Source organism: Varroa jacobsoni, unplaced genomic scaffold (assembly GCF_002532875.2).
Source record: "Varroa jacobsoni isolate VJ856 unplaced genomic scaffold, vjacob_1.0 contig00068, whole genome shotgun sequence".
NCBI classification, from domain to species: Eukaryota; Metazoa; Arthropoda; class Arachnida; order Mesostigmata; family Varroidae; genus Varroa; species Varroa jacobsoni.
In genome coordinates this window covers 124,793-138,314 of record NW_019214405.1, presented here as the reverse complement: position 1 = coordinate 138,314, position 13,522 = coordinate 124,793, and the positions used below count along the sequence as shown (strand labels likewise).

General features: G+C 40.8%; 1 protein-coding gene across 3 annotated transcripts; it reads left to right on the top strand.

Moving 5' to 3' along the window:
* The first annotated feature begins 17 nt into the window (after positions 1-17).
* On the top strand, positions 18-12,908 carry LOC111270730 (uncharacterized). Of its 3 annotated transcripts, none has more exons than XM_022851112.2 (6): positions 18-152; positions 7,253-7,307; positions 7,618-7,833; positions 8,094-8,474; positions 8,705-8,866; positions 9,398-12,908. In XM_022851112.2, exons 2-6 carry the CDS (start codon positions 7,263-7,265, stop codon positions 10,193-10,195), a joined length of 1,602 nt encoding a protein of 533 aa, XP_022706847.1. In that variant the 5' UTR covers positions 18-152; positions 7,253-7,262; the 3' UTR covers positions 10,196-12,908. The 3 variants fall into 3 exon arrangements, with proteins under 3 accessions (XP_022706847.1, XP_086828725.1, XP_022706845.1); XM_086972599.1 differs by lacking the exon at positions 18-152 and adding an exon at positions 221-339; XM_022851110.2 differs by lacking the exon at positions 18-152 and adding an exon at positions 1,427-1,555.
* Positions 12,909-13,522: the final 614 nt, after the last annotated feature.

The window sequence follows — 13,522 nt, the reverse complement described above, 5'->3', positions numbered from 1 at the left end:
TGGTGTATTGAAGTAGATCGAAGCGAAGCCCCGCGGAAAGCAGAGAAAGCGACGGAGAATCGTGTGGCTGTCGTGTTTCGTTGCGTTCGTGTTGCGTTGGTGTGCAGTGCGAACTCCGCCGAATTCTCGAGGATAACAGGAGCCCCCCTCAGGTGACTTGACTGGCGAGCGCGGGAGAGAAAGAGAGGCGAAAAGCGAAACAGCTATGAACGAAGTTACATTAAACCGTTTTTCAGACTGATTATAACGAGGACGCTACCGACGTGTAGCGGGTGACGAACAACGGGGACTAGCCGTCAATAGCTTGTTGTCCGCAGCGAAAGCTGGACACAATTGTAGGTGAGCGCCCCGCGTTAGTGGTGTCTGGGTCGGATCGTCACCGGCCCCTTCTACTGTATTCGTGCTAGGCCTAAAGGGGTCCCTGCCGCTACCGGCCAGAGCTTCCGTGGCGTCCACCGGACCACGCCAGTTGGCCAGAGCGACGATACGCGTTGTCGGCTGGGTTACGTTACGTTGAGAGTTAGTTACTGTTCTTGTTACTACTGCCATTGATGTTGATGTTACGGAGCCCGATGCGGCAGCGAAGCACACTAGCCGCGGCGTTGCAGCTGGTGTCACGGACGTCTGGCCGCGCGTCGGTGCTAATCCGAACTACCTGTACTACCACTAGTTCTGCTGCAGTTGCTCCCTCTCGTCCTACGAACACCCAATTGACGTTGTTACCTGCACCTGCGAGTACTAAACAAAATACCAACTCCGTTGACTTGTTGTTGTTGTTGAGTATGATCATGGCCGGGAGGAGCGGCAGATGTTATTCCGAACACTGAACTATAATCTGTCACTGTTGTTCGTCTACTATGCTTACAAAGTACCGCTACTGTTTGATACTGTCAAACTACAATGCTCGACTGACTCTTCGCGTACGGAGCCTGACGTTCATTGAGATGACTAATGATAATGACAATTGAACAATAATCATACACTCAATGAACAAAAAACGACCAGATTAAGAACGATCGATTGATGTTGACACAGGTTGCTCACAAACAGCATTGAAACTGTTGACTTCGCATAGCCGATGGGTAAACGGTTGTTGCAGCTGGTTGGCAAGCCATGACGGTATTCTATATAGTGAATGACAACGGGTTTTGAAAGAAAGACACAAACGCTAAGATAGCCATCGTCCAGCCATGGCAGTGGTTTAGCTGCCTCGGCAGCAGCTGTGAACACTCACTGGTACAGGCAAAAAAGGTTGGGGAGCTGCCGGTGGAACGCTATGGTGAGCCGGCGTTGAAGTGGGTAATAGTCATAAAAAACGCCCTCAACCATCCCAACGATCTAACCACCCGACTCCGTATGTAGTGCGACGCGCGTAGTGGTGTGTAGACCGCCCGCCTGCCTGCCTGCCTGTTCGCCCGCCTGCCCGGTTTTTTTAGCCCGTCTCTCGCTCTCTCTCAGTAACCGTTTATGTAACTCTATATACTCTGACTGTGCCCTCGGCCGCTGAAACTACAGCGGACGGACCAGCCAGCAGCAAGTCCACTACTCTACTCCGGTAACTGTACGATTACAATAGCAACAACATATACAGCAACAACAATAGCAAACATGCTATGACACAACACACCAGCAGGTCGCCGAAACAACGTCAACAAAACTGCAGCTGACCGCGATGGTCCTAACTGTGCACACAATTAGCTCAATATCGATTCAAATTAGTTGCTAAAATAGGAGGATAGCAACAATTTTCATTTCACTTAAAAACGTCCGAAAACTAACCGAAATTTGTTCTCTACAGTAACAGCCATTTTTGCTCGGTTCAACATTAGTCATAGCAGCAATTAAGCACCTTTTCTATTCGTAATCATCTTTTCTTTAGAGCTTAGGCAAGTACCTGGGACGGAACACTATTTAGAAATACCTTTTTTTAAATTACGGGCTTTTTGATGCTGCCACGCGCGAAGTGAGGTTGTAGGTAGTTGTCGCTTCGTACGATTGAAAGAATATGACTGCCCTTTCAGGTTCAATGAATCACGAATATATAGATATCTTCTATAAACAGACGAATGAATTTATGACGATGATTATCGTATATTCAAAGCTGTATTTCTTCGATGAAATCCATTTTATTACCGGCATTTTTATGAAGTATAATAACATTCTAATATGGCGGTTGAATATTTTCGGTCCACCATATAGCGCTCCTCCTTCGATTTCAAATAAATATATATTCGCCATTTTTTGTAAAGTTTAATGAAACCTTATGCGAAACAAGACTTTAAAATATAGATATGATAGCGCACATAGCTATCATAGAGGGATAAACAATGCACATATAGCAGAATATACGCGTGACTGTCTCGGCAAACGATGCAGATGGAGACGGGTTTTTGACCACATATTTTCTTGCAGACTGATGTAGAAATAGTAGTACTGACCTGGAACCATAAAGTCTCTAGTTTGAATTCCTAATAACAACGTATATGGACCGAAATAGTCACTACGCAATACTTGTGGATTTATTAATCAAGTCAGGTAGTTTCTAGTTTGTAAGTGGTAGTAAACTTTATAAGACAATGCTGTCTACACGATTAAGCTAATTACGTGCCATACGAAGACGAATGAATAAGCCTTCTAAGCATCGAAAACCTTTCGAGCATTATGCAGCCCCATTTTTTCAACTTGCTGGCTTGATTACGTTCTTCCATCCTAAAGAAAACCTGGCAATGATTTGAAGAATACTGATTATTGTCTACTTAGTGCTTCGAAAAGTCTAATTACCTAATTCCTTGTGTGAGTATTGAAATAATCAGTTAGTTAGGTCATCATGTAGTTGACTGAAGGGCAGTTATTTAGTAAACACAAGAACGAAACTATTAATCTTGGAGAGCTGAAAGTAAGCTGCTTTGGATTCGTGTACCTATTATGCAGATGAATTTGCTGAGTTTGTCGTCCATGACTACGTTGTTTATAGCATATGTAGAGGCAAATTTGTCATTTAGGTATCCTCGGGACGTGTTTTCCTTTTTTCCTATAAAACCATTATGAAAAGGGTCTTAGTTATTTTTTGGATTTTTATAAGAGTTTGGAATTCTATAGGAATTTGGGAGTTCGTGGTGTGTGCTTATCATGTAACGCATGTCAGATTGCAGGGCAACTTGACGCCTTTCATAAGCAAAATAGCTTTAGAATATTGTTGGAACAGCAACAAGTTTACCCAAAACCTTCATGGCTTTTAGTTCTGTCCTAAGAAAATCTTAAAGCAAGATACGTGTGTGTGGCTTCGCCATGCATCCTACTAAGCGTACTGCCAAATCTAGTAAACTACTCGTAATAATGTTAACTCGTAATATGTTGAAATCGAAGAAATCAAGCGGAATTTCAGGTTAATTTTGCATCTGAAACTGAGCCTCTCAACCTTTGTGGGGCATTCAATTAGGAATGTTCATCAGTTGAAAATCGAAACGAAAACGACTTCATTGATATTAGCATTACGTAGTTATCTTCGCTCAATGTTAAATAAATTTTACTTTACAATGTGTATTAATAATGCTCCACACCGCTTTTATTGCGTTTTATTTGTCACCATTTAGAGTTGACTAAAACGCGTAGATAGTTTCTAATTAAGCGTAAAATTACCTGGCGTGTTTTATATAATCATAAATGATATAACCGCCAGTTGTGTTATAACTTTACACTTTAATACTTATTGAATCTCTACTAAATGCGTTGAAAAGGTGCGTGGCAATTCCGTTTTGCTGCGGCAGACGGAAAAATCACTAGCCAACGCAAGGGCGATTAACGCCTCAATAGGACGAAGGTACGAAGACAGCAGTCCCGTGATAGCGTGACGCTCAGCTAGCCGGTAGAGTGCCGGGAACAACGCCCGAGAGAAATGAAATGTTGCTTACCATTCTGATAGACCCTGTTCGCTCTTGTAGGGGCTGTTCTACGCTGAAGTGTTTGAAACGGTTACCATAGCTATTTGATGGCAACAAGACATTTGTCTCTATACATCATATAATGGGCTAAGTCTTGAAACTAAGAGAACTTTATCGTAAAAAAAATAGACTTATGTACATGACTTTAACGTGCAAACTACTAGGCATGCCACCAAATCTAGTAAACTACTCGTTAACAAACTTCTCAGGCATGTTGTTGAACACTTTTTGTAACGGTAGCAACTTGTCAAAGTGAATTATATCAACAGTTCTGGAACCTTTTGCGTTGGATTTACGCTAGTTCAACCTGCACGACACCTAGGTATACGTCTAGTCAAAGTGGTAGTGGTATGCATTGTTTATTTGCCGATTTGTGCTAATACGTGAATTTATGGACGTGTTTTGAGAGGTCTCCCTACAGTTAATGAAAACCAACTTTTAACTGATGACTGGTTCGTTACTGCGGTCAGCTCCAAAGATTGCTGCTTGTCGTGCGCATTAATTGCGCAAAATAAATGAAAGATCATAGCCGTCTGTGTAAACATGTTATTTGGATTATCGGTACACGCATGGACGTTGCCAAGAACTGTCTATGTAACGACGATGCGGGCATGGCCAGCATTTATTTTTCGACGAGCCAAACAGAAGCTCGAGGTTCGCAGATGGAATAACCCGGGGCAATGGATGTGCTTGGTTGTTGGAAATAGTCACAGGTTGAAACAGGTATTAGCTGTGTTTGTGACGCCTAAAAACTTTTTTTACCATTTTTTTTTTATTGCTAGAAGCAGCCGTCACAGTTGTATTATGTATGCTACAACCCAGATGATGCATTATAATCCAACCTATTTCGATATTTCGTTCATTGGATCGAATGATTTCTGTCACCTGTGGTTTCGATTTTCAATAGAAGCATCTGACAATCGAGCAGAGCCAAGGGCATACTTAATCTACTAACGAACATGCTCAAGGTCAAGCTTGATGAATATCTAACGTGTCGTCAAGAAATTCGGTTGAAAATTAGATTTCAATGCTGTGCTTCAAGCAACCTCTCGGGGAGTGCAACGATATATTTGCAAATGTTGTATACTTTCAGTCAATTGAATCATAGCGCTTGTGTTTGGCTCCCATAACTGAGTGGAGCTTTACATAAAACTACGATTTTCATCACGTATAAACGTTTTTTGGACGTTCGGTAATTTGTTTCCGGTGGTTAGCATTCGAAGCATCATTAGTGCAGTCGTGTACCTTGCAATAACACAGACAGATAAAAATATCTGTCTATTCATGATTTTACAATTGTGAGCTGTTAATAAAAAAAAAATAGACGCTGATACACACTTTTAGCCAACTGTTTGGTGCTACATTACAAATTTCGATCGTATGAAATCAATAGGGAGCGCATTAGCCATATGTTAAAAGCATTATTCCTTTTAGCCTAAAATAATCCGATACATTGTTCGCCTGCTGCTTTTAGCGTTAATTAACTTTGACGTACTTAATCTTTGCCATTCAGTGTGTACGATGGCAGTAGTTTCAGTGCTATAATGATGAATATGATGTTGATACCCGCGACAAAAACGACCAAATGTTTCCTTGTGTCCTGTGCGAACTATCGGCTGATTGGTGCACAGCAAAATATCCACACTGCAAAGTACGGCTTTTCGTACCATAGTTTTTCGATTAGACTGTCGTTCTGGCGGGTCATAATTGTTTTGGTTTAAATATTGCTTAAAACACATTCCTTTAAGACGTTTTCGAATGGTACAAGACACCCAAAGTTTATCCATATGGTTTGAAATGTTTTGTCATTCGCGAGAAAATTATATATCAAATAATATGCTTTGGTTGGGTTTTAAGGTTAGTGATTCTGTACAGAGAGTACCACATCGCATCGCAACACACGCTTCCGGCATATCGATCATTTAGCTTTTTCGCCGATCGCAAGGGACGCTATTTACAATGCTTTACTTTTCCATTATTCCCTGTTAAATTAATTTCAACATTGAAGGGTTACGAAAGGTTAATGGTGGTTGTTTGCATTTAGTAAACTTGTTATTGATTACCGAAGTTGCCAATCTGTCGGTTCTTTATTACAGAGATTCGTACAAAAATTTGAATATGAATTAAGGAGCACTATACCGTTCTTAGCAGAGGCCTTCAGAGAGTTTCTCAATTGTGCGTCTTGTACAAAGAGTCTACTACGTATATCAGCCCTGCTATATATTCGCTGAGTATGCGTAGTTAGGTTGTAATAGTATATTATGTATGCGCATGTAAAACTTGCGCTATATTTAACGAAGCCTTTGTTGAGGTATCATAAACCTAAGTACTTCAACCGAAAAGTGAACGCACAAGAAACGCTGGTAAACAGCATCTGATTAGTTTTTATCACTCATTGACGAAATTTAAAAAGAACGGCTAATTAGTTCTTTTATTACACTATCAGATCGAACGTAACCGTGAATGAATGATTTGCCGAATTTATTTCTCTTCCTGAACTGAAAATAAACATGTATTGTGTTTATCGTGGCATCTATAGGAAATATTCATTACATTCGCATAGAATAAAACCATGCTATTTTCTTCAGAATATTGCAATATTATTATAGTCGCTATGTACTCAATAAATATTGTCAGTACGCTTCTACAAAACGACACTGGAGTGCTATGATATCTTATATATGAATCGCGAATATATGCTCGTCATTATGATCGTCCACAACTTGGTTCAATTTGTGCTATGTAGTAGTTTTGATACGTTAGGGCCTACATAGGGCCACATGCATACAACAACTTGATGAATATAAAACAACTATTCTGTTTTAAACGAGGAAGCTAGTTTAATTCAAAAGAAGTGCTCTTAATAATAGCTGCATTTTTAGGTAAGGATGGTGTTAAGCATAATTTTTCCAATAAGTAATACTGTGTATAAAATGCGACGCTAAAAAAGTGTCATCATTTTTTTTTATGAACTGTCGAATATGAAAGCAAAAGTGAAATGATTTTGTTAACGATGCTGTCTACAAGCTGTTTCAATACGATAGCCTTTAGGTAGCATAGCTTCGTCTTCCGACCTAGGCTAATCTTTGAATATGAATATTACGGCTTCTAACGTCGAGCGGTGTATACTATTGTGATCAACTATATTTGTGTATAATGTTTTCTGTTAAATATAACGAAATAACACGTTTTTATTCAACTTCACGAACAAATCAAAATGAATACATGTTAATTGGCGGTAGGTGCAGGCACTATGGAAGGAAACTGACTAAAAGTTTCTTGTGTTTTTTTGAATTTCATCGTATTGTCAGCGCGGGCAAGATGGTCGGCCGGACCGAGTCACCACCACCTCCGCCACCAAAACCAGTAAGTTATAATATTATTTATTTATTATCAAATCAGAGCGAAAAGTGCACTCGGAGCTGATACTATTATACGCGGGGCTGGGTTTTGTAGGATGCGGTGGCACGTTAGACAAAATGCTGAAGATTAAAGAAATTGAGTACCCTAATCATTTGTACATAGTGATTTGCAATGTCGAAAGGTAAGTTAAACCAATCTCCGTTAAGTTACAAGGCATCAGGAAGCTCGTTGCAAAATTTTACTTAAAAAAATAAAGGCGGTTTTTTCACTGCTTATTCGATCATTTATTTGTTTCCTTTGCTGTTTGTTTTAGACGCGCCTGAGTAAAACTGAATTGGAGACAGTTGGCCGAGAGACCCTTTTATTGCGGTACGCTGAATGCGAGGAATATATTCGTTACTTAGAGTCGTCGTCAGCAACAAGTAGTGCTGCAGAAGAACGTCAACGAATCAAGAATCAACTACTTGAAGTGACTCGTCGGGAAAACCAGCTCGTGATGAAGCTTACAATAAAGGAACAACAATTACAGGTAACGCATAGGATGGGCACTTCATCAGTATTTGTTGTTTAGTGTTGTGAGAAGCGAAGATGGATGAGTCAAGTCGCCCTGAACATTGCATGAAGTAATGGGAAGATGACCGAGTTTCTAGGTAGACTTTCTTTCGATACCTACTTTTTATTTAAATAGTATTATTGAATTAAATATAGAATGTTCTGCAGCATTTTATCAACCGGTAATCACTTACGTTTATATATCTTGTGATTGTCTTGGTTTTGACGGTAACACAGGAACTGCAATCTGAAGTTGAATCGCTGCGAGCTAGACAAATTCCACAGAACAGCGGCCAACTTCGAGCAACTCTTTTAGATCCTGCAGTCAATATGCTGTTCGAGAAGATGCGTCAGGAACTTGACCAGACAAAGGCAAAGCTAGACGAAACACAAAATGAATTATCCGCTTGGAAGTTCACTCCTGATTCGAACACGGGGAAGCGGCTCATGGCAAAATGCCGGTTACTTTATCAAGAAAATGAAGAACTGGGGAGAATGGTCGCCTCGGGGCGGTTAGCGAAGCTCGAAGGAGACCTCGCTCTGCAGCGAAGCTTTGCGCTCGAAATGAAGAACAGCCAACACGACCAAGACGAATTTCTTCTCGAGTTGGACGAAGAGGTACAATCCTTACAAAACAGAAACAAAATGTCTATGGTCAATACTCAATAACCTCCAATGTTATTTTATAACTAAATTTAAAGAAAGTTGATGCGTATTTATGGTGATTTTGTCGGAGAGCTGCGGACAATACAGGTTTTAGAACGTAAATATTTTTTTGAGCCTGCGTGATTAACTTTTTTAATGTTTTCCCGTAACGTCTACTTTTATCTCAATTTTGGTTCCGGCAGGTTGAGGGTATGCAAAGCACAATTTATTTCCTGCAACAAGAGTTGCGGGAAGCTAAGGAAACGATTGCGCGCTTACAAGGAATGCCATCTGAGCCAATAAAAGGACATAAAAGTCCCGCGAGAAGCCATACAGGAGATGTTGAATCACCAAGTAGTCCGAAGGTAAATTTTTATCGCTTAATAGTTATCGTAGTATTAAGTATTGCAATCGCTGCTCTATAGTGTTAAGGTTCGTGCTAGTGTTGTTTATATATTTGGCATCATCAAACGTCGGCTAACATTTCCACATTTCGCTGACAGTGAAATTTTAACTGGCAGTAGTAGTAGAGAAGGCCATTTATATTCAACTCCTCTAGTAAGTTTCAGTTAGACCATTCCTCAAGAAATAATGGGGTACGATCACTTAAGAAAACAATAATTTTTTTCTGCATGGACAAAGACGACCAGTGTGCATCATCTGATAATAAACCTGCCGTTTTACGCACGGATCAATTTATCTGCAGAGACTACATGTGGCTTGATAAGATTGACAAAAAATACCATGCGTTTCGCTCTGTGGGTGAAAGCGTCTGTTATCAGCTGTTTGTAGTGATAATTTTTATTGATGTTATTTTCTTTGAACGGTCATTTAGTCTTTAGACTAGATTGGTATCTTTGATGGTACATTAAAAAATCAGTTGCTCTATCTTGCAGGCTGGCCTTGGTTCAGATGACAACTCGCTATTGCCTCAAGGCATCAGTGGCCACGATGCTGCAGAATCGCAGCAAAATGCTCACGAAGGCCGAAAGGATAGAATAGGCTCCGGAGTTGGCGGCGGCCTTCGATCAACGACGACGAACAGTAGCAGCAACAATAATAACAATAATCACAATGGGAACAGCAGCGATGACGGGAACAGCCGGAATAGCAACAACAGCAGTGGTAATCTCGAAACGTTTGGTGAGTCCGGTCGGGTCGAAAAGACACCTCGCTCACCGTCGGGGTGCGAGAGCAGTAGCTTACGCAGTGGCGAGAGGGAAAGGCGTAGCCCGGTAGTACAAAATCGCGCCGGCAGCCACGGCCCGCAGTCGCCAACGAACGGCGACACTTCGTCGCCGACAGGATCTGCAGGAGTGAATGGCCGTCAGGGTGAAGATCATATCGACGATGATATGGATCAGGATGATGAACTTGTTCTGGAGGAAGACGACAAAAACGTTGATGGTGATATCGCGAGTCCACCGCGGACGAGAGCGAGCCGGCGGGGTGTTAAGCGTACGGCAGAATGCCAAGAGGCGAATGTCGATGATCAGGCCGAGGACAGTCTAGACGGCGTTGCTGAAGGTCCACGAGGAACTAGAGCGGCGTCAAGAAAGGGCGTTAGACGACGAATGCCTGCCCCGCCGCGACACCCTGATGGTGACAGTAGTTCGGAACAGCTGGTAATATGCACAAACGGCGTAGACGGTGATGAAGATGACGAAACGTCACAACGTCATAGTGACCTATAACACTAAGTCTTACGTCAATCCGTTCGACTCTCGAAAATGTAAGCAGAGTAAAGTTCTTAGAATACCGAGGTTTAGAGATTAAGATCAACTCTTCTGTTAGCTGTCAAAGTGGAATCCACGAGAAGTGTTCAACGATACTATGAAAGCTAAAGGAGAAGGCGTGTAGAAATTGAAAAATCTAAGAGGTAGCCAGAAAGATGGAACAGAATACAAACACACCTATGTGGGGCGACAGATTAAAAAAGAAATAGAAAACAACTCTACAGCCAGATTTACCTTTGGGATAACGGAAGAAACAGAATGAATGTGAAACGCAGAAGAAGACTGACAAGATATTTGTAAATGAAGGCGAGACAGCTCTGGCCGATCGAAATCCTAGAATATTGTAGTAATAACTGAGGCGGTTAATGAGAATCAGTTACAGAGTAAATTGGTCGAAAAAAACACTGACTTACAGCTTACGTCGGGGTGTAAAGGCTACACGTGTGAACCGGCAACGTTTAATGATGCATTCCCTTGCATACTAAAACCCTAAAACTGAAACGATGTGTGAACAGAACTCTAATCACTGCATAAGACGATATACTGTAAGCGATGCAGCAACGACCTGATGGAAGCGACGCTCTGAAGAAGCTAACGTATGGCTACACGAAAATGACGACGGTTCGAGTTTATAACTGCCTACGCATATGATCAGAGTGAATATTATGTTGACTTAGATAGCGAGATAAACTGGCAGTAAACTACAAGTATATATATATATATATATATATATATATATATATGCTTGTAGTTTATATATATGTATTTTTGGAATTGATTGAGTTGTTTGGTGACTTCATTTGAGTCTTGAAGAAGTGTGAATTTGAAGACGGAGCGCCGTATCTACCAGTTCGATTGTCAATGGTGATCAGCGCTCCCGGTGTATGGAACTTGCTGCTTGAGTCTTGTTTATAATTTGGTGTTTGCTTTTGTAACTATTGCCTATGTATAAATTTATTCGTGTGGACAAAACATACATCTTAGGCGAACACACAGGACAGCGCTATCCAATCAGAAAATTAACCAGGGAGTAACTAACGCACCGCTTGCGAAGAATGCTAATTATTATGACGTCGACGATCGTTTTGTAATTCCATTACGGGTTTGAGGGATTGAAAAAAGCACATAATTGTATAACCTATGAGATTCGGCATGTCTTTTATTTAACGTAGACTATACGTACGTTCCTCACTATGCAGACAAACACATAGGTGATAAAGAGACTTCCTGCAAACAGATACGCAAACATGGGAATAATATGAAATTGAAAAATCCAGCAAAAATGCTGCAGGCACATAGACTTTACATGGAAATGCCATGGGGTTTTGACCACCCCCGCTTCCATCAGATTTCGTCAGAATGGCTTGCTTCGTTTGGAATATTTGCTTGAGTCATAAAGAAAGCAAAACACAAGTGTCTCTAAAAGATAATCCGTTAGTGTTAACAGATACTGTTACATCGCGCAGGTTTCAATTGTAAAACGAGCTAGAATAAAAATGGCTTCAAGGAAGCTATTCAGGAACGCGCGTAGCGACCGCGAAAACAATCTGTAGCCCCTCCAAATCGCCAGGAGTACCTCATTTCCTAGACAGGATAAACAAAAAAAAAACGAAAAGCAAGCGACGCTATACAACAAGGGTCCAGAGAAAACCACAACGACAAAACAAGGAACACCGGCTATGATCGAGAGCTTGGGGTGAAAAAGGCCATTTCCAGTAGACCGCATAGGTTCCCCAAGTTCTCTAAATTGTCGGTCATCAACCTAACCACGTCAAGCCTTACGTGGCGAACATAACTCGGCAAAAGTTGAGTGAATATTCATTGTAAATATGACGAGAGAAGATATTAGATGCCGACAAATGTAATGAGCAAAAAAAAACGTATTGGTAATAAGATGGTTGGCCGAGAAGGCGATTTTCACAGGGAAGTCGCCTGTTTTGGCTCGGGTTGCGTCCAGAAACACCCAAGAGCGCTAAGCGACTGAACATATTATCATCACGAACTTACAAAATTGTACAAATTGGGTTTTATAGGCTGGGTAAGCTATCGCACTAGCGTTAATCGGAATCATTCCATTCTTCTGGACAAAAAAACAATAGAACTGGATTGAGTTATAAAAAGGGGCTTGAGTAGTGCCACTAGTAACTGCTGTAATCATATTTGCTTGTCACTCAGCAAACAATTTTTCAAAGAATTGCCGATGCTGCTGCTGTTTTCCAACACTTGGAAAGAAGAAAAACGGGAAAAGAGCAAATTCTTCTGCCAGCGAAGTCGAGTTTGGTGAAGGCACTTCGCTGTCTTTCTTACCGTAGCTGCTATCTACGATTAGTTTTACTGCGAGCTGCTGGTTTTCCTGCAACCACTACTTCTCTGTGAGAAGCTCACAAAATTTTATATATATGTGTGTGTGTGTGTGTGTCTGTGTGTCTCTATGTGTGTGTGTGTGTGCGAATGTGTGTGCGTGTGTGTGTGTGTGTGTGTGTGAAAACATAATTGAGAAATTAAATAAAACGATAATCATACAGGACAGGGAAAGAAGGAACGGTCCAGTTCGCAGCGCTGTTCTATCTCAAACCTAGCACATGACCGTACTACTGTATATACTGAAAATAATAAAGTAAATGAATAAATAAATATTGCAACAAATGCTACGTTGTTGAAAAATATCCTATTTGAACGATGAATTCGCCTCGCTAGGGTTATGCTAGGTATATACATAGCGAAGTATCTATTGATTTGTGTGCTATGACAGAGGGGTGAAAGTATACCATGTACGTCAGATTCCTTTGTTTATTTCACGAGTAGTTCTTGCCTAATTGAAATGAGTATACCTCATAGCTTCTCATCCATTCACAATCGTAACATCGAGACAAAGCATTCAAAATTTGATGCATACTTTTTATTAATTTTTCCGAAAATGAATTGTAGTAGTAACTTTCTAATCAACTACCATATACATACATACATTATTTACGATAACATTGACAATATATGTCTGTCAAATGACTTTTGCCCTACTCTGTGTGTGAAAGAAAGAGAAATAGGTTCTCAGAGCATGACTGGCAAGCATAGCCTCAGGTATGCCGGCAATCGGTCGTGTACTTAATTCGTGTGCTTGTTTAATCGCTGCTTGAATCGAAAGTCTTCTACGATAAGCTCGCTGTTGTTAATATGATTGATGAAAATATGCTTTTAAATGTATCCAACGGAGCTTTGTCCTACGGTGGATATGTTAAGAATGCAACATTATTAATAGGAAAAATAAAAGTCTATCTTTTCAGTGAG